At 40.0% G+C, this 22,254-nt stretch overlaps 1 protein-coding gene across 1 annotated transcript; it reads left to right on the forward strand.

Moving 5' to 3' along the window:
• Positions 1 to 340: 340 nt before the first annotated feature.
• Positions 341 to 22,030, forward strand: LOC131163929 (large ribosomal subunit protein uL1c). Its single transcript, XM_058120762.1, has 7 exons — positions 341 to 781; positions 10,570 to 10,749; positions 10,856 to 10,910; positions 19,310 to 19,437; positions 20,650 to 20,733; positions 21,454 to 21,579; positions 21,680 to 22,030. Exons 1-7 carry the CDS (start codon positions 431 to 433, stop codon positions 21,815 to 21,817), a joined length of 1,062 nt encoding a protein of 353 aa, XP_057976745.1. The 5' UTR covers positions 341 to 430; the 3' UTR covers positions 21,818 to 22,030.
• Positions 22,031 to 22,254: the final 224 nt, after the last annotated feature.

Below are 22,254 nucleotides of genomic sequence, written 5' to 3' on the forward strand. Positions count from 1 at the left end.
AGTATTTTATATTCTTCAATCGATGTAGGATTCGCCAAATAAATTGAGGAGAGAGAAAGGGGTTGAGGAGAAATATAGTTTTGTAACCATTCCTCTCATTAATGTACGCATATTAAAACTTGCCGATTGGTTTCATAAGGAAGTTTAATGATACTTTCAAACCGTTTTCCATTTTTAATGAGAATATTTTGATGTAGGATAAAGCCATTCACAGGTTAAAGAAGAGTCATGCCTCTTCAAAACTCCGAAGTATGTCCTCAAAACTGTCTAGGAAACAAAACGACGTCGTTTTATGCGCTTGCAGACTGCAGTAACCATCTGCCATCCCCATCTGCCATCCAGAAACCAAAAGAGAGACAGTAATGCAACTTATCCTCCTGTTGCTGTCTTACACGGAGAGCCGTAGCTTCTGTCAGCCTGAGCTCTAACCATGGCTTCCTCTGCTGCGCCCTCTTCTCTCATGCTCTCTTACTCAGCTTCCTCAGTTCTCACGCAGGACCTCACCAACTCCTCTCTTTCCCTTAAGCCTAAACCCCCCTTCTTCTCCCCCTCCTTCATGTCCGTGTACCCTTTGGTGTCTAGGAGAAGAGAGAGAGAGCTCAGCAAGTGGGTCGACGATTCCGCACCGAAGCTTGGGCCTTACCATGTAATTGTTGCCGCTTTGGCGGCTGAAGCAGAGGTGGTCGAACAAGAGGAAGAGACGGCGGAGGCGGCTGCTGTCGCCGCTTCTTCTCCGAAACCCAAGAAGGGGAAAGCTGCATTGCCCCTGAAGAGAGACAGAGTACGCGTGATGTCTCTAACTCCATCTTTGTATTGTTTCTCTAATTTTTTTTTTTCGCGAATTATGTGTTTGTCGAGTGGTCTGGTTGATGGGTTTTGTTTACTTTTTAAAATTTGTTAGAATGAGGCTTTAGAATTTTAATTTTAAGCCCAAGAAATGGGAAGCTGCATTGCTCCCTGAAGAGAGACACAGTACCTATGCATGCTTTTGCAAGAATTATGGGTTTGTTGAGTAGTTTTATTTGATGTAGGATGTTCTAAGTAGCCCTAGTCCTACGGATGACCCTCTTTGTAGCACACACTCAATATCACAATCTATGGAAAAAATTGAATTAACCAAGCATGAACACAAATATATTCTAATGATCACAAGTTGTTGAGATTTTAAAAACATATTTGATTTGGTTAAAAACCCTTAGTTGATCATTTCATTCAAGTAATCAAGTTCACTTAAAAGATGTTATATTAAAAGTCTTAGATTACAAGTCCTAGCATACAAATTAAACATCCCTAAGTGTCACGGTCCGCCTTTTTCACACCGTTGTGAAGGGCCGTGCGGCGCTAGCTAAAGCACTCTTGCTTAACTAGCCAGCCTTTTGTTTACCAACATTCATCCACGGAACACTTTCATTAACATTCAATCAGATAGCAGCGGAAATTATAATCAATTCATGAAAGCCGTGGCAACCAAGCAGTAAATATTGAAGCAAACGTAATTCATTAACAAATCTTCCGTTGACATGTTGTACTTAGCGAGGGAGGCAAGTAGGCTAAGCACGTTGACAATTGCTAGTGAGTTTTACAATGATTGATGAACACTCACCCTCCCCTAAAGAGCTTTCTGGGCCATTCTCACTCTGGCACTAGGAAACATCAATGTGACCGAGGAGTCATACTGCCTTATTTGGCTTACAATGAAGTAAATACTGGAAAATAACCCTACACTAGTATTTACATGATGGAAACCCATCCCAAACACACGAGATAAGCGGTCACAGGCAAGCATAATGCCCTGAACAAGCTTAGCTCGTGACATTCTCCCCCACTTATGCGGTCGACGTCCCCGTAGACTTTGACGCTAGGTACACTTCAACTTCATCTACGAACGGTTGCATGTCTTCCGCCGAAACCCAGCTAATTTCTTCGTCACCAAGGCCTTTCCACTTTACTAAGAATTCCTGCCGCTTCTTCCTTGAGGATTTGAACTCTCTGTCTGCAAGGATTTCTTCAACTTCACGTCTGTCAGGTTGCCCTGTACTGATTTCTGCTCTGGCTGACTGATTTCTGCTTAGATCGTCAGTGTCGGCGTTGTACGGCTTGAGGCAGCTGACGTGAAACACAGGATGCACTTTCATCCAAGTCGGAGGGTTGATTTTGTAGGAGACCTTCCCGACTTTGGCCAAGATGGGGACTGGTCCTTCATATTTGCGAAGTAGTCTCCTATCTCGTCCTCGTAGTGACCTGACTTGTTCAGGATTGAGCTTAACAAGCACCAAGTCACCTACGTTGAAGTGCTGGGGTCTTCTCCCCTGATCTGCCCACTTCTTCATCCGCTTAGTAGCTTTCTCGAGGTAGGCTCGGGCAATCTCAGCATTTCGTTTCCATTCTTTGGTAAAGACGTACGCCCTGGGACTCTTTCCTCTGTACGGCTCATCCACTGTGTGAGGTAACAGTGGCTGCTGGCCTGTAACAAGCTCAAAAGGACTCTTGTTGGCTGTGGAGCACTTTTGGGCATTGAAACAGAACTGAGCCACATCGAGTAGCTGCACCCAATTCTTCTGATTGGCGTTGACAAAGTGGCGCAAGTACTCTTCAAGTAGCCCATTGAATCTCTCCGTCTGTCCATCTGTCTGTGGGTGATAACTCGAAGAGATTTCTAGTTGTGAACCGAGGATTCTGAAAAGTTCTGTCCAGAAGTTGCCAGTGAATCTTGAGTCTCGGTCACTAACAATGTCGTGGGGAACACCCCAATATTTCACAATGTTCTTAAAAAATAACTGTGCTGTCTCCTCGGCCGAACAGTACTTCGGTGCGGCTATGAATGTACCATACTTCGAAAACCTGTCTATAATAACAAGTATAGACCCTGCGTCTCCCACTTTGGGCAGGTTGGTGATGAAGTCCAATGAGACACTTTCCCACGGTTTGGACGGTACTGGTAAGGGCTCCAACAGCCCAGCCGTTTTCCTCCGCTCAACCTTGTCTTGTTGGCAAGTGAGACAAGTTCGGGTATAATCAACCACATCATCAAGCATGTGCGGCCAATAGTACCCCCGCTTTAGTAAGGCCAAAGTGCGCTGCCATCCTGGATGTCCGGCCCACATGGTATCATGACATTCCTTCAACAATGTCTTTCTCAGATCACCTGCTCGTGGCACAAAGAGCCGGTTACCATGGGTTATCAGCAATCCATCTTCCATCCAAAACTGTCGTGCCTTCCCTTCTTCGGTAAGTTTCATTAAGTTCTGCGCAACTGGATCTTTGGCTAAGTTCTCTTTGATGCGCTCCCGCATCGTTGTGGTAACAGTGCTTGAAGTCAGATGCGTTACCATTTGTAAGGCCGCCAGTTCGGCCTTCCTACTCAGTGCATCCGCGACTTGGTTCAATCGCCCCGCCTTGTGCTCAAATGAGAAATCAAATTCTGCCAAGAATTCTTGCCATCGGCCTTGCTTGGGTGTCAACTTTGGCTGTGTGAAGAAATGGCTAACACCTGAATTATCAGTTTTCACCACAAACCTTGCCCCAAGTAAGTAATGCCTCCACACACGGAGACAATGTATCACCGCTAACATCTCCTTCTCTTGAGCTGTGTACTTCCGCTCCGCTTCACTAAGCTTACGGCTTTCATACGCAACAGGGTGTCCCTCCTGTACCAAGACTCCTCCAAGGGCGAAGTCTGATGCATCTGTTTGTACCTCGAAGGGTTTCATGACATCCGGAAGAGCCAGAACCGGATCTCTCATCATGGCATCCTTCAAGTCATCAAAGGCTCCCTGGCACTCCTCTGTCCAGTTCCACCCATGACCTTTCTTTAGTAGTTCTGTCATAGGGGCCGTTCTTCGTGAATACCCCTCTACGAACTTCCTGTAGTAGTTGGCAAGGCCAAGAAAGGAACGCAACTCTTTCACTGTTGTTGGGATCTTCCATTCTTGAATTGCCCTTACCTTCTCCATATCCATTCTGATATGACCTTGGTCAATCACATAACCAAGGAATTTTATGCTTTTCTGAGCGAAAGAGCACTTCTCCTTCTTCACATATAGACTGTTTCCCTTCAGCCTATCGAACACCTTCCGCAGATGCTCTTTATGTTCCTCCAGAGTGGAACTGTAGACAACGATATCATCCAGGTACACCACGACAAACTTGTCAAGGTATTCACGGAAAACCTGGTTCATCAAGGTGCAGAATGTTGCAGGTGCATTCGTTAACCCAAACGGCATCACCAAAAATTCATATGCCCCATACCGTGTCACACAAGTAGTCTTCGGCTCATCCCCATCAGCAATTCTCACCTGATAGTAACCTGACCTCAAGTCAAGTTTGGTGAAGTACTTGGCATGACTCAACTGATCCAATAAATCAGCAATCAACGGAATAGGATACTTGTTGCGCACTGTCACCTTGTTGAGCGCGCGGTAGTCTACACACATCCGCAGGCTCCCATCGTGTTTCTTCTGAAATAGCACCGGTGCTCCAAATGGTGCTTTGGAAGGGCGAACATATCCCGCTTCCAATAATTCATCAAGTTGCTTCCTCAATTCTGCCAACTCTGGAGGCGCCATCCGATATGGCCCTTTTGCAGGTGGTTTCACCCCTGGGAACAACTCGATCTCATGCTCCACACCCCGTAGTCGAGGTAGTTCGTGAGGTAACTTATCTGGCATCACCTCCTTGTACTCATCCAACACCGCTTGGATAGTTGTAGGCACCAGCTCTTTGCCTACTTCGTTATCTACCACCATCGTGGCTAGATATGTCTGCTCTCCCTTCCTCAGACCTTTCTTGAGTTGCATGGCTGAAAGGAACTTCCCATCATCTCCTTTCGTTGCAATAGCTTGCACCATGCACGGGTGATCTCCCATCAGGCATAGGGAACCAGCCGAAGGCATCATCACTGCCTTCGTTCCCCTTAGGAACTCCATTCCCAAAATGACTGGAAAGTCATCCAATGGCACTGCTGTAAAATTCACATGACCTTCCCACTGCCCAAGCTTCACAGTAACTTGCTTGGCTACTCCCAGAGTAGGCTGGGCTACAGAATTAACTGCTTTCATGCGTCCTGTATCCTTCTCTAAGGATAAGTTGAGTCTCCAAGCTTCTGGTTGCGAAACAAAGTTATGGGTAGCCCCGGTATCCACCATAGCGCGGGTGCTCTTCCCATTGATTCTCAAGTCCACAAACATTAGCCCTCTGGCTCGTGTAACCTTTGGTACTTTCGCCTGCTTTTCCAATGCGCTCACCTGACGCATTGCACCCATCCTCGGGGTCTCATCTTCTTCCCCATCGTCTTCCCCTGCCTGTTCGGCAATGGAAGCCTGTAAAGCATTAAGTGATGCCTTGTGAGGGCACTCAAAGACTCTATGAGGACCTCGACACAAGAAACACTCAAGTTTACCCTTTCCTTTGGGTGTGTTGAACCCCCGAGACGACGAAGCTTCCTTTGAGGTTGATGCTTTATAGTCGGCTCCCCCATTCTTGGGTTTGCCTTTCTTGAAAGACTTTCCATTGTTTCCCTCTCCGCCAAATCCTTTGGACGAAGTGGTTTTCTCCCCAGCATAGTCAGTCAAGCGTTCGGCAGCAGCTTGTGCGGTAGGCAAGTCTTGAACTCTTTGTCTATGAAGTTCAGTCCTTGCCCACGGTTTCATCCCCTCAAGAAAATAGAACAACTTGTCCTTCTCCGACATATCTCGAATATCCAACATTAAAGCCGAGAATTGTTTCACATATTCGCTGATCGACCCCGTATGCTTGAGATCTCTCAGTTTTCTCCTTGCATTATACTCAACATTTTCAGGAAAAAATTGGGCCTTGAGCTCTCTCTTCAAGTCTGCCCAACTATCGATTACACAGTTTCCATTCTCAATGTCATAGTACTTAGCACGCCACCACAGTTTGGCGTCACCCACCAAGTACATAGTTGCAGTATCCACTTTCACCTGTTCCGAGGGCATCCTCACAGCGCGAAAATACTGTTCCATATCAAACAAGAAGTTCTCTAACTCCTTAGCATCACGGGCACCCCCATACGTCCTGGGTTCTGGCACCTTGGTCTTGCTGACTCCCGGAGTGTTGGAGTTCCCCATAGCAAGAACCATCAGATTCACCTTTGCATCCAGATCAGCCATCCGGGCCTGCAAAGTTTCCACAGTGTGGTGAAAGTCCTCTGACATTTCACTTGTCAAACTTGCTTGATGTTGCTGTGATCCCATCACCTCATCAACAAGTCCCCTCAGTTGGGCCATCTCGTTGGCCATATTGTTGGTTGTCTCTTCAACCTGTGCTTCCAGTGCACCAAGTCTCTCAGCAGTGTTTGGTGCCATGGTCAACTACAAAAGCTTCCCAAACCCAACAACGAAGGTAATCGAATTCACGTAGCAACTCAACCTTGGGCTCTCACCAAGTGTCACCGACTTGGGCTCTGATACCAAATGTCACGGTCCGCCTTTTTCACACCGTTGTGAAGGGCCGTGCGGCGCTAGCTAAAGCACTCTTGCTTAACTAGCCAGCCTTTTGTTTACCAACATTCATCCACGGAACACTTTCATTAACATTCAATCAGATAGCAGCGGAAATTATAATCAATTCATGAAAGCCGTGGCAACCAAGCAGTAAATATTGAAGCAAACGTAATTCATTAACAAATCTTCCGTTGACATGTTGTACTTAGCGAGGGAGGCAAGTAGGCTAAGCACGTTGACAATTGCTAGTGAGTTTTACAATGATTGATGAACACTCACCCTCCCCTAAAGAGCTTTCTGGGCCATTCTCACTCTGGCACTAGGAAACATCAATGTGACCGAGGAGTCATACTGCCTTATTTGGCTTACAATGAAGTAAATACTGGAAAATAACCCTACACTAGTATTTACATGATGGAAACCCATCCCAAACACACGAGATAAGCGGTCACAGGCAAGCATAATGCCCTGAACAAGCTTAGCTCGTGACACTAAGCACCGTACTATCAAGCATGTTCATGTTGAAAATCTAGGGACATTCAAAGAGAATGAACAAGGTTTTTCAATCAAGTATTCAAGTAGAGTTTTAAGGCTTACAAGGTACTTTTAGGGACTGTTTTAGATGGTCACAAACAAGGAATTGAAAAGAGCTTACCAAAAGGTTCGGAATTTCAAACACCATGACACACGAGTACTCGATCGCACCACGAACAAGCTTGTTGATCCTTAGGAATCTCGAGACAAAAATGAAGCTTGAGGTGGTTATGGCTGTGAGCTATGAAAGAGGTGTGGGTGGGTAGTATCAATGATAACATTGATGTTGTTGTGGTCTCTCACCACCCAATCTCCGGGGAGACGGAACCGAGCCTCACACTACTCACTCACAAGGAAAGGAGCAAGCTTCACAAGCTTAAGCAAAGACTTCTTTAATTGATAATTCAAGTCCCCTTTTACAATACAAGCGATGACATATTTATAGCCTTACATGAGCATGCACATGACTTGCACATGGCTTCTTAAGATATTAGAGAAAATAGAAAAGTAAAATAAAACATTTAAAACATAGGTAATGAGGTTCCTAGGAAATAGTTTGTCATAGGAAATAGGTGCATAGGAACTAGAATAATTATAATAGTGGAGTTGAGGAACTTAAAATGAAATAAATACTTCTTGAAAACCCAAGACTCTTTGACTTGCAAGTTGTCATGCTTCTTGAAAAAACAAGACGCTTTGACTTGCAAGTTGTCATCCTCTTTCCAAGCTAGTTTCCAAGAGAAGCTTCAATTGCTTCAAATAAAGTTCACATCCAATGGTGGACTTTGGGTGGTCGTCCATTTGTCACAATATCCGCAAAAGATACTCGAGGTGCATGTTGATCCCCATCATTATTGATGGGTTTTCTTAGGTTTTTTTTACCCCGCCCCCCCCTTATTTTTCCTGTGCGAGGTTTTAGAAAATTTTAGCTTTAGAAGATAGTATTTTCCTGTGATATTTTTCAATAATTATAGGTTTGTTGAATGGTTTGTGCTGACATAAAAAATCATACCTTAATCCTTACTTTGTTGGTGTTAGAATATCACTCTTATGTGTTCGAGTCTCAATAAGAATGCTAGTTCTTACTGTTCATATCTTATGATATGAATATACCAAACCAATTTGTTATGTATGGATGATGAGATTCCATTGATACAAAGTCAATTTCAATAGACTTATTGGATTGGAGGAAGGAATGTTCTTTCTTCTGCTAGGAATTATTTTAGGTTTCAATTGATTCAACAATTGGACCATTGGAGTTAACGTGTTAACCGTAGTGCACAACAAGCAAGAGAGATAGTTTGAATGGGCCTACCCATCACCTACAACCAAGGGAAAAGAAAAGTTTGAGAGACCCTAGAGGCCTTTGGGGGCTTTCTTAAGTTCTTAAGTTAGCATTGAAATAAGGGAATAGGATGAGTGTGGGAGGGTAGAATTGCCTGCCTCCTCCCTTGACTACCTCTTACAGGTTTGTTTTTAGGAAATTCTCTAAATTATGGGGACTACATTAGCTCTCTCAATCTAACTTGATCCTAGCGCCTTCCACTATAGACTGAGGATTCTTTGGAAGTTAGAGGCCCCTCCTCGATCCACGTGGCGATAGGTTTGGGAATAGATTGTGCATCATTTTAATTAATTCTATTGGGTCTATTCTCTAGGCTATGCCGCACCGTTCTTTTGGCCATTCTACCAATGTGATCCCTAGACCGAATTACTCTTTATAGTTTGGCCACCCTCTCAGTGTTAGCTGCTCAATCTGAGGAATGACCTACTCTTTATGATTTGGCCATTTCACCAATGTCAGTAGATTGGTCCTTACATCGAGCCCTCTTTATGATTTGGTTATTTTGCCAATATCAAAGTTGGCATTGGCAGTGTCAATGCATACATGGCTGCATGCACACTTATTGTGATTTATGCAAATTTGTTACGCATTATCAACTATGAACCCCATTATAACTAGCAACATTATATGCGCATGTTATGTTGCAAAATTACCCTAGGCTAAATCATTGGGCAAACTTATTTTTGGATACCATTGTGTGACTGATATACCATCAAGTCAAAGTGGAGTGTTAGGATTGAGTTATCCTTCACTGAAAGAACAACGTTGAGTATTTTTCTTAGAATATGTGGCAAAATTTACATCTATTTAGGCATATAAATATTCTAAATAGGTGTTGCATTATATTGAAATGTTACATCAACTCATAAGATATTGTTATTTTAAAATATATCTGCATTGGACTGTATTGAAAATGATCCAATACTTACTCTAGGAATCTTATCAAGTAGGTTTTAAGTGCTAAGAACCTCATTGTTTATGACTAGCAAGCAAGTTCACGTTGGGAATTCATCAAATAGGTGGTGAACACAATAAAACATTGGTATATTGACTGCATATTTGGACAAAAGCGCATTGATAGGGGTGTGCCCAGGGATAAACTATTATTGCTTCAATGTTTGGCTTGAGAATTTTATCAAACAGGTGACACAATTAATTAGATTTCAGTAGATATTGTTCTTATCTCTCTGCTGTTGTTGTTGCCAACCATTAAGCCTTGTCCGGGATGATTTCTTCAAAAGGCCGGGAGATTTTTTAGGTGGGTAGAAGCTCTGATTTGAATTCTGTCAGTGTAGGGGCTCCCGTAGGGGGCCGATATTCAAATTTGGGTGACGTTCAAGTTGTTGCAAACGAATTTGTATGCTGATTTTGGGCGAGCACAATTGTCATAGTTGGGAAGCTTATCAAATTATCAATGGCCTTCTTATTTTTCAAAATTCAGTGCAGCTTCAAGTCTCCATGGTTGCTCAAGGGAGCACATGACATTCCACCCGACGCATTATTTAGTTGACGTAAAAATTCGACACCTTGATCATAATGTCCACAAATCATTGGTGATCACCCACAACCAAGGAAAAATAAAGCTTGGAAGACCTTTAGTGGCCTCCAAAGGCCTTTTGCTGACACTTAAGTTAGCGTTGGAAATGAAAGAATTGGAAGTGTGTGGCTATGGTATAATTGTCTTCCTCCTCCAACTACTATAGAACTCGAAATGGAATTAATATCCCTAAACTATGGGGATTACGTCTCCATGATGAGCTCCCTCAACCTGTTGATTTGATCCAAGCTCCTTCCATGATAGGATCAACTAACAAGTTGTGCCTTTTTATGAGGGAGGTCTTTCCTCCCTTGGGGTTTCTTTGGTGGTCAAAGTCCCCTCATTGGTCCACATTCCGATGGGTTGATTTTACACTCATTGGTGTGAATGATGGGTTTTCTTGTTTTTTTTTACGGAATGAGGTTTTAAAATTTTAATTTTGGAGGACAGAGTATCTGTTCTTGGTTTAATTGTTTGGCTCCACTCATCTGTATTTTCAGGTCAAATTTTCTTATTTCACACCCCCATTCCTTATATTCATGCATTCAAATTTAATTTCAGAACTGTTTTCTTATATTACTTTTCTCTAGTATCCCCACTCTTTCTCTTGTGTTTACTTATGCAGTTCATTTTGGTGTTATTAATTTCTTTGTAACCATGCTCAGTTTCTTTTTTCCTGTGGGTAATGACAGAGAAGGTCTAAGAGATTCTTGGAAATTCAAAGACTAAGGGAAAACAAGAAAGATTATGACCTGAACACAGCTATATCATTGCTCAAAGAAATGACAAACACAAAATTTGTAGAAACAGCTGAAGCCCATTTCCGCCTCAACATTGACCCCAAATATAATGATCAACAGCTTAGGGCAACAGTGAGTTTTTCGAGGCACTTACTATTTATTGGAAGATATGTTTATAATGTCATTGACCATTTGTTATAATTTTCCCCTTATTTTCATTTACTTTCTATGTTCACAGGTGAATTTGCCTAAGGGAACCGGACAGACTGTTAAAGTGGCAGTTCTTACTCAAGGTAGTTACTCTTACTTGATTATTAATGATATGCCATTTTGCCTTGATCCATAGTAAACATATGCTCATAATTTAATTTAAATATCATATATCCTGATAAATAGAATTAATAGAACATATAACATAATTTTGGGGGAAGATGATCAAAAGAAGCAAAATGTGCCACCCACTTAAATAGGATGCAGGTTGGGACATGGGAGGAGGCGAAGTAATAATTTTTAAAGTAGTAAATATGAAGGTAATTAATTGAGAATAACCACTTCTAGAAATCTTAGTGCCGATACATCCAAATTAGTATATGAATATTTGAGATGGGGACATTGATTGAAGGCATTTTACTATGAAAAGAATAAAAGAAAGAGAATGGTTCAGATAGGTATATGGGTTAAACTTACTGGAACCAATCCAAGCTTTAGAGCAAGAGAACCTTTACTCACAGTTAGCCTTGTGAGTAGAACCTGTGGCGCATAAGGTTCAATTCTTTCTACACACCAGGTTTTGGTTTAGAGGCAAGAATATCTTGTTTGACTGAATTCAAGGGTTGTATTTTATAGATTGGGATGTTCTTTTCTCAAATGGCAAATTGTGCAAACAGATTATTAGTAGGAGAAATTTGCATTATTTTTGGTTGGTTTCAAACTAAAATTTCTATTTGTAGAATGTGTGAAACTGTCAATCTAGGTAAAAACGTTAGCAGCTATATTTATTGTTGAGCCTCAAAACATTCACAGTTATTGTAAACTTTAACAATTTCAGGTTCCAAAATAAATTTCAGCAAATCCAGATCAACGAATCTCACAAATAAAAAACTTCAAGAATGCAGGAAAAAAAATTAGGCACCAAGAGCACAATCATAAACGAAAACACAAAATTTAGTGTGAAAACCTTCCCATTTAGAGAGAACCCATCGAGAAATACTCCCGAAAAATCCACTTCAACCTGCCAAGCAATGTGCTCTTTCCCACTCACTTCAAAACCCATAAACCATGTAGATCTCTGCCTTTGAGTCACTGTGAAGAAATGCAGTCTTCACATCCAGCTGCCAACCCTAGAATAACTCAGTTGGATTTCCTCTTCTGAGAAATTATCATCAATATCAATTTATTTCTTCTGATTGAAGCCTTTCGCTTGCTATTAAGCAAACTCTGTATTTCAGTCGCTTATTACCATCTTTTTTTCAGCCTTAACATCCATTTATTCTTCAAGGTTTTCCTGCCTTTAGGAAGTTCAACTGGTTCAGGAGTTACATTTTTCTAGAATGAGTGCATCTATTCTGGCTTTTATTTTTACCTCTATTTGAATGACTCTGACCTTTTTGGTAGCTCTATGGCTCCCCCTCATCAATGAGCAAAAGACAGAGATGAATGATGCTCCATTGTAGGCCTCCTCACTTGAGGTTCTGCCATGTGAGGTGGTGAGGGCTGCTTCCTGCAGAACGCCTTCTAAATATGCATCATTGAGATCACCCATTTGTGGCTTATAATCGACTCCATCATCTTCAGACAACTCTCCCCCACGTGTGGCAGTCTCTGTAGAAGAAGAAATGGTGTAGGGTCACTAGGCTTCTTATAAAGTTTCATGCTCATGAAACTCCATGTCTCTGCCATGAATAATTTTACTCTTTCCTCAGTAGCATACCCTGCATCACTGTAACTGAAAAATATACATGGAGTCATGGAGTGGCTTTATCATCAAGTTTATGTTTGTTTGGCATGTGAGTTCTTGCAGTTCAACGTTTTCAAGTGAGAGTATTGAACATAATTCTCTGTCCAAACCCTCTATGGAATATCAAAACCTAGAGCAACCAGTGGGAGTCGATTAATCAAGCAGCAAATGATTTGAGCAACTTTACCTCATGATGACATAATTGGAGCTAGAACCATCCTTATAAGACTAAGATCTCCCTAGCACATGTCCAATGTGGTCACATGACAGGCTCTTCCATATGATCTATGATGCCATCATTATAGTGACCTATACCTCTGCGAGACCTATGCCTCACTCTTGTTAGCCATCATCACTCTACAAAAGTAGCCTGCTTTGTACAGAATAAAGTATTCCTTAATGTGAGTAGCACGGTTAGAAGTGACTGGGTCAATGACCCACTCAACAAAAGAATCTTCAATATTGTGCTCCTCCCCAAAGACAGTGCTACCACCTGCCCATCTGCTACAGTGGCTATGTTATTCTGTTTATCTGATTCTTTTCATCGCTCTAGTGCTTTTTCGAGTCTTGCAGTTCCTCCTTCTGTGAGCCTCTTGACCACAGTAATGACATTCAGATTTTTATCTGGATTTTGACTGAGATTTGTCTATTAATTTATTACGCCCTGTATCGGACCTCTACTGTTACTTCTTCCATCATTCTCTGAGACAAGAGCCTGTATTTTATCCATGTGCATACATTTTTTCCTTGTTTCTTCATTAAACAAGCTGTCTTAAACCAAGGAAAGAGACGGAACAACATTTGGTGTAGAGTTACAAGTGATGCAACTGAAGTTTTCCAACTTTTAGATAAAGAGCTCAAAAGCAATATGATCTGCAACTCAACTTGTAATTGCATTTTCATGGCAGCCAAGTGATTCACCAAGTCCTGAAATCACTCAAAATTATGCAGCTGATAATCTTTTTTTAAGATTCAAATTCACAAGCTCCCTTATAGCAAAAGCTTTATTTTGTGCAGTTTTCCTCTCACAGAGACAACTTTTCCCTGCAGTGCCTTGGCATCTGTCTTTTTGGCCACATGGTGACATACACCGTATCTAACTGCTAAATAGTCTCAACATCTCTCTTGTGCATTTTTCCCAGTCACATGTTGTATGAACTTTTATTTTATTGCCTAACTCATCAGAGTCATCTAAATCCTTACAATATTGGATACCCCTTATCATCAGCTTCCAAGTTGGATTATTTGTAGCTGTCAATTTCATCAAAGTACACAAATTGTTTTCCTTTTATACAATTTGTTAAGTGTAATTTAGAATTCTCAAGTAACAATTTTGGGTTCCAGTTGCACAATTAAAAAATTATCGTGAGCAAATACAATAATCTAGGCATCAAGAGCAAAATCACAAAAGAAAAACACTATGTTTGTGGAGGATCCTCCAGCAAAGCTTCCTCAAGATCACACGAACTCGAGGACTCAAATATGAAGAGAACACAAGTTATCTCCCTCTTGGTTCAAAGCAATCTCACCATAAAATCCCAAGAAACTGCAAAATACCTTCAGGGTCCGGTGAGTTCTGGTACTTTAGCGAGAATCTCCTCTATAAATATCACAATTCTTTGTGATTGCAGCAGCAGTACCCAAAGAACCCAAGTAAAGACCCCAAATTTGTGCGGTCCAAAAGCAAGAGCTAGAGATGAAGAGCTTGTGAAGTGCTTCTTAGCCCAGATGCGGGTATTTCAGATGCCCATTTGTAACTCAGTGATATTCAAATCTTTTCTGATAATATCAGTCCATGCTAAGAATCATCCACTGTCCACTTTATTATTTTGAAGTTTAAAGCACCCTTTTTTTGAAGTAACTCTGCCAAGTCAGATCTGATCTGCATGATGAATTTTCCAAATTTAATGAATTTTGCTGGGATCTGGAATACATGTGTTGGCAATTCAACCAATATCAACTACAGATCCAGTACTATTGAATAAGTGGTTGTGGGGATGCTTGTGGATACTGTTCAGAATTTGGAGAAGGATATCTGCATCTTAACAAAATAAGGATGATTGCGAGTACATATTTGGAAATGTGTATTTTGTTGATGGGTCAAGATTTGGATTCAATTTCATAATATGGTATGCTGGAGATTATATATGCTACTTTGCTTGGGATGTTGGAGAATAGAACTATTCAGAATCCTGCTTGTTTTCCTTGAAAGTCCTTATACTTTTTCTTCTTTTTGCATTTAGATTGAAATATTTTCAACTAGATTAATGTGGAAGCCCCTTATTTCTCCAGGCACATATTAGGCCTTGACTACACAGCGGGGGTTAGTCCACTTCCCAAACCCCCTTGTCCAAAGCTTGAACTTGATACTCCAACATGGGTTCCATCATTAGTACGTTGGGTTGTCACCTAGAGTACTGTACTTCATTTTTTTCATTTCTGCATTTTTTTTGGCAGTGAATTATTTGATGTAAAAAGGATTTATTTTTTATTTTTTATTTTTAAATTTGTGCTTTGCAAGGTAGAAGTTGGGTATTGCCTCTTCTTCATTGTTCTCTCTCGTCAAGCTAAGTGTTAGGGCTTGACAATGTGATCTCAGTTAAATGGGGAGGAGAGATGTCTTCACCTGTCCTCGCCAGGAATTTTTATACTGGATGTTGAATTACTCGGATGATGGCTTGTGTGGTTATCTTGTTGATTGAATATAACAACTAGTTTCACGTATCATTGAGTATGAAGGTCGCTTGTCTTCATGAATTCATTATTGTTGGAACTGATATTTCATGACTATGAATGGCTTCTGAAAACCTCTTGAGTGTTCATGACAGCTGGATTGAACGTGTAGTTATTGGCTAACTCGGTCGAGGGAGAGCCTCGACGAGTGCCGCCGGCTTGTGTTTAAATTGGGGGTCCTTGATAGTTGGTATCAGAGCACGGTGTGCGTGAGTCCGGTGTGCGTGAACACAATGAGTTGTAAAATGAGAATTTGAAATTTTGTAAAACGAAACAATGTTGAACCATGTGAGGCAAGGGATGACTCTAAAGAAGGGTGTGCCAATTGAGATGAGGCTGCCAAAGAGAAAATTGATTTTGAAAATAGAATTGTGGAACTTGAGTAAGTCACTCCATGTATAATAATCCCTGGTATAGAGTAGTTGAAAGCCTCGAGGCGAGGTTGAAATACATTGAGGGCATGATGCCATCTCCCATCTCATGAAGGAGAAAGATAAACAGAGCTTGCGGTATTCGAAAGGAGGATTGAGCAGTTGGAAACTTATCGAGGGCGTGATGCCATACATAATCCCAAGGGGTAGTGCCAATAGAGCTTGAGGCCTCCCTACGGGAAACAGACCAATAGAGTTTGAGGTCTGCGAGAAAGTATTGAGTTGTAGCCTTAAGTAGGCTGAAACACATCGAGGGCGTGATGCCATCCATCATCCCAAGGGGTAGTGCCAATAGAGCTTGAGGCCTCCCTACAGGAAGTAGACCAATAGAGCTTGAGGTCTGCCGGAGAATATTGAGTTATTGGAAGCCTTGAGTAGGCTGAAACATATCGAGGGCGTGATGCCATTCATTGTCCCAAAGGGTAGAGCCAATAGAGCTTGAGCCCTTCTTACGGGAAACAGACCAATAGAGCTTGAGGTATGTCAGAGAATATTGAGCTGTCGAAAGCCTTGAATAGGCCGAAGCACATCGTGGGCGTGATGCCATCCATAATCTTATGGGGTAGAGCCAATAGAGCTTGAGGCCTCCCTACGAGAATTATGGAGATCATTGCTTATGTTTGTGCGTGCAGAGATTGGAAAATAATCCATGACAAATTGTTGGGTAAGTGGCCAGAGGACTTCCAGTAAGACTACAGAGAGAAGGTAATGGTTCACACCAAGCACCGAGGAAAGTAGGTAGGGTGTCACGCCAAGTGCGAAAATGGAAGGCAAAGTGAATGCTACATGCTCTAGTAAGTCAACATGGTAGAGAAAGGGTAATGGTTCATGCTAAACGCCCAGGAAAGTAGGTAAGGTGTCACACCAAGTGCTAAAGGGTTGGCAGGGTGAACGATGCATGCTTCTGTTAGTATGGCAGAGAAAGGATAATAGTTCCCGCCAAGTACCTAGGAAAGCAGGCAGGGTGACATGCCAAACGTGAAAAGGGTATTTGGGGTGAACGTTGCACGCTCTGACCTGGTTAATATTGAGAATTGGAAGCCTCTGTCGACTTGAACGATGGTACGATGAAAGATTCGATTTATTTCAATACCCAAAAGACAACCAATTGCAAGTCAGTAGTCGTAGCTACCTCACTCCCCATCTCGAATAAGATGCAACTCAGGCTGTATTCCCATATCTTCCATATCCCGGCGAGCATTTGCATTGTCCTTTATCTTCCCATTTATATCTAGCAATGTACAAATGACATTCCCTCAAGTCGATGAGTTGTATCCTTTTTCAGATCCTTACCTGTCAGTTGTCGTCGTTATCCCACATAGTCGATGAGTCGTATCCCTTTTTAGCTCTTTACTAGTCAGCAGTGGATGAATTGTTTATCTTTTCAGCTCTTTGCAAGTCAGTAGTCGTCGTAATCTCATACAGTGGATGAGTCTGTGTCCCTTTTCAGCTCTTTGCAAATGAGTATTCATGGTTACCTTATACCGTGGATGAGTCGTATAGAGTCGAGACTAAATATGTAGAGTATAAACTAGTAGACATGTAGCCAATGACGAAGGTTGTCAACAACAAGAGTGGGAAGTCTTCTTACAAATACATCGACGAGGACGTCGATAGAGTGAGTGGGGGAGAATGTTAGGGCTTGACAGTGTGATCTCGGTTAAGTGGGGAGGAGAGATGTCTTCACCTATCCTCGTTAGGGATTTTTATGCTGGATGTTGAATTACTCGGATGATGGCTTGTGTGGTTGTCTTGTTGATTGAATATAACAACTAGTTCCACGTATTATTGAGTATGAAGGTTGCTTGTCTTCATGAATTCATTATTGTTGGAATTGATATTTCATGACTATGAATGACTTCCGAAAACCTCTCGAGTGTTCCAATCGGATTGAACGTATAGTTATTGGCTAACTCGGTTGAGGGAGAGCCTCGACGAGTGTCGGGCGGCCCGTTAATTGAGTTTAAATTGGGGGTCTGTGACACTATGCTTTTATCTGACTTTTCAATGTCATGGTGATGCTTTAGTTTGTAAAGATTATTTCCACTGGTTGAGTGCAGATAATTGGACTCCAAGGGCTTTAACTTGTAAAAGGTTCCCTATTTGTTCTTGTTGTTGTTTTTTTTTCTTTTTTTTTTTTCATTTTATATAATTACTCGCACGTAATCAGCTTAAGAGGGTTGCATACTTGAATTCAGAGTCAGATTTGGTTCCTCTCTTTTTGCTTAATTTGTGAGGGCAGCAGTAGCTAGTGTTCCTGTTTTGTTTCCTATGCTAGTTCCAAAATATGTTAGTATCCAGGTGTGTGGCTTTTTGATCATTCATTTGCTGTAGGAGCATTAAACATTTATTTACATATAAAATTTTACTTGGAAATCTTCTTTTAAAAATACTGATTAAAATGCCAACAATATGGTATCTATCCTTGTGCTTTAATGCATTGTAATTTATCAATTAATAAAGAAATCAAGAAAATAATGACTCCAAATTTTCCATAAAAAATAATACACTTTTCTTTTCATTTTAGAAGTAAAACAGGTAGATATGTTTTTAATTTTCCAAATTTGAGTTGGACACAAATTTGGAAATGTGTTTCATATCAACAATTGATAGACAGAGGTGCCTTACATTTTTATGCTTGGTTGAGCACAATGTACAACATTTTTGTGATTAGGTGGACTCATGGAATCATCAAACTTAAATAATCTGTTATGAAATTTATTGTATATATATACTTGATGGTGTCCAATGATTTTTGTCATCAATAAATGTCCATATCCATTCAGAAATCTTTTGCAGTCTTCCATGGCAATTCCATAAATTTGGGAGAAGAGAAGATGACATTTTCAGTGCTCTGCTATATTAAGCATTTTGGTTTATATTATTTTTTCTTGCTCTTACTTATTGCTATGTAATAGTTAGGGTGTGTTTGGTTTTTAGTTGTGGCAATTTGATACCATGGTACTTCAACATCTGGAATTTACTTATGTGGATTAAATTATGAACATAATTTATTAAGGAAAAAATATTGAAAAAAAATGAAATTGCCATGTGAATTTAAAATTAGAATTAAAGTAAAAATCTCCTTAAAATTTCTAAAAATTTGAAAAAGAATAAAACTCATCCATTTTTATATTAATTTTTCACCTTTCATATACGATAGAATTATTATTGGAGTACCAAAAATGAGTTTCAAAAATATAATAATTAAGTAAAATAGGTATAATTATCTTTATTATAATATCTTTTAATTTTGTACTCTTTTTTGCATTTTCATTGTTCTAAACATGTTGTTGACAACAATTTGATCCAAGGACAAAATTGAACACTTGTTCAACCAGGCTTTAAATTTGTTTCAATTTTTGGATTCTTAACTCAGGTTGTATAGTTTTTAGTTTATTTTTTTCCTAGTTTTAGTTTTAGTTTTTGGTTTTTCATTTTCATAGTTTTTGACAATACCAGATAGACCCTTAGAAATGCTATTAGATTCTCTCAGTTTTGTGACTTTTGTCTAAACTTGATATATCACTTGGTTTATTTGGATCATTGTCATCAAGGCTAAATTTTACAGGTGAAAAGTTCGATGAAGCAAAAAGTGCAGGAGCTGATTTGGTTGGTGGTGAAGAGTTGATAGAACAGATAAGAAGGGGTTTCATGGATTTCGACAAATTAATTGCTTCTCCAGATATGATGCCGAAGGTTTTGCTTTGCTTATCTTGTTGTGGTTAGTTATGTTAATTGATCCCCTTAAACTTTGGCAATTGGCCAATTTTCAGCGGCCAACCAGATTATGCTCACCCATATCTGTTACAGCTAATTTCATGGAAAATTTAAGGACATAAAATTTAAAGCTCAAGAGGGATATGATCTGCCCCATTAAAAACAAAAACAACAATTTAGGCTCTTAATAATTTTTCGTTTGTCATTTGGATGATGATGTGCTAATCTTTATCCTTTTGGATCTCTTGAGCAAGGTTTCTGAAACTAGATAATAATTCTGATTGTTATCATCAAGAGGGAAAAGTCTCCAACTTTGTCGATATTTTCTTGTGATATATAATCATTCCTCCATGCCCTTTTAGTACCATGAAAATGCATATTTTTTCACCTGATATTGCGCCTTGCAGTACAATCATGTAAATGCATTCCTGCTTATCTCCATGAAATAATTTATAATACCATGTCTGCAATTTTATTGGATTCTTTTGGGAATAGACGTCTAGTTTTTCTGCTTTAGAAATTTATACTAGACATGCTAACAATATCTGCTGCATTTTTTTTACATTTGAGTCTTTAGTAGTGATTTTCATACTTGGATTTCTACCTTGTTTTTCTCCATTTCTGTTGCTACGACACTTTTCTTTCTTGTATCTTATACTCAAGCACAATACATTGGGTTTAACTCAAAACTGTTTTCGATTGTCTTGGCCTCGATATTACCTTAGGTTCTAAATGAATTTTTTGTGGGGTGAGGTGTGTAAGATTGAAGAAACTGGGCTTTTGCTGTTCTCTGGCAGTGTCTAACAAAAGAAATGCGAGAATTATGTTTAAAAACAATAAATATCTTTATAGTTCCTCAGATCAGAGATTTTATGTTAAATGTTTGACCCAGACATGGTCTTGGATGTGTTAGATCTTGGTTTTCTAGAGCCTGGTAATTCTCGCTGGACTGCTATCTTGTTTTGCATTTTATTGCACTAGTTTCAGCAAGGATGTGCTTGAAAGTAGTGGTATTGCATTTGTTTTGCCATTGTATGGTGCAGGAGTTTCCTTTCACTTAATCTCTACTTAAATTTAGCATTTATTTTAGTGTAGGATATATTTGCACTTGATATGAAGGCTCTTCATTCTAGTAAGAGATCATATTGTTTCCTTAAAACTTCATTTCCATGATCTTGCTATTTGCATCAGGTTGCTAGCTTAGGAAGGATTTTGGGACCACGAGGACTCATGCCAAATCCAAAAGCTGGTACTGTTACCGCTAATATCCCTCAGGTAAACATACATGTGCATTTTCACTTGCATGCGTACACACATGTAGGCATTGATGCACATGTATATACATATGCATATATGCCTAGGTGCACATACCGACACATGCACATGCATATGAGATTACATACATACATATATACATACAGACATATGTACATGGTGTCAGGGATGATGAAAAAGGGGGCTAGCAGGGAGGCATCATAAACAAACATTTTAGGGTTTTTAGGGGGCCAACATAGAATTCTTTTACAAATTTAAAGACTATGTATACGTAGTAAATTTGGAAAATAATTTTATAGTTATATATATGTTATGTTGCACAAATTAGTAGCTCTGTAAGCAATTTCTTTGTATATTTTGTATGTCTTGTTTTAATATTTTTATTCCTTTCATAGTTTTTCCCAATTATGCCAATAAAGAAACTCCAGTTTTTTTTCTATTGAGCATCTTGTATGTGGATCTTGGTTCAGGATTCTGACATGAGATATTTTGCCTTGGAACTTCCAAATTTTAAGTATGACATATCTTACTTACTGCAAATGATAAAAAATCTAGGAAGACATGCAGTTTTTGTTTTCTTTAAAAGAAAGAAAATTGGAAACTAGGAGGGGAAAATTTAGACAGCAGATCCTATTCTCTAGCATATTTCTTTGATAGCCTAGCTCTCAAGCATTCGAATTAGATAAATGAATTGTGTTCAACTTTAAATTTTTTGTTCAGGCTATAGCAGAATTCAAGAAGGGCAAAGTTGAATACAGAGCAGACAAAACTGGGATTGTTCACTTACCCTTTGGAAAGGCAGACTTTCCAGAGGAAGATCTTCTTGTTAACTTGGTTGCTGCAGTAGTATGTTCTATTATTTTTTCTGTTCTTTTGCCCAGCAGTCTGAAACCGACCCTCTTAATATAGAGTTCTAGAATTTAATTGATCATTTTTAAATTTGCAGAAATCAGTAGAAGCAAACAAGCCATCAGGTGCAAAAGGAGTTTATTGGAAAAGTGCACATATATGCTCGTCAATGGGGCCTTCCATCCGGTTAAACATTAGGGAAATGCTTGATTACAAGCTTCCGTTGAATGTCTAAAGACCATTAACTACACCTGTAAATTTTATCTTCTACCGTAACATGCTGTTTGGATAAAAGCTTAGGATGAAGAAAGAGGGAGACCTTAGAGGGCTCAGTCCTTACCAGAGTTATTAAGGGAACATGCATGGTCTTCACAGTTTACAGTGAGCAAAATCTTGTATAACATTTGTGATTAATATTATGAAATTTGTTATTTGAGTTCTTTTGCAATGTGGCAATTCATCAAATCTGTGTTTTAGCCATTGGGTTTTCAATCATGAATGGGAATGAAATTTTCCATGTGGGGCTTTCTGATTTGGATGGGATGAACAATTTTAGAGCATTTGGGGCGTGGGATTATCTAAAGACATCTGTGTTTGAACTACGTTTCTGTAAGTTAAGCGCACTAACAAATCATCAGAAGTTGGTCACATAGTGAGAGCATGTAGAAGCAC

The sequence above is a fragment of the Malania oleifera genome, chromosome 9 (genome assembly GCF_029873635.1).
Source record: "Malania oleifera isolate guangnan ecotype guangnan chromosome 9, ASM2987363v1, whole genome shotgun sequence".
Lineage (NCBI taxonomy): Eukaryota > Viridiplantae > Streptophyta > Magnoliopsida > Santalales > Ximeniaceae > Malania > Malania oleifera.

Excerpts from the sequence above, each read along its gene's own strand:
- LOC131163929 (XM_058120762.1), top strand. The coding sequence starts at position 431 with ATGGCTTCCTCTGCTGCGCCCTCTTCTCTCATGCTCTCTTACTCAGCT. Across the intron at positions 10,750-10,855 it reads ATCAACAGCTTAGGGCAACA|GTGAATTTGCCTAAGGGAAC; the intron begins GTGAGTTTTTCG and ends CTATGTTCACAG. Across the intron at positions 19,438-20,649 it reads CTCCAGATATGATGCCGAAG|GTTGCTAGCTTAGGAAGGAT; the intron begins GTTTTGCTTTGC and ends TATTTGCATCAG.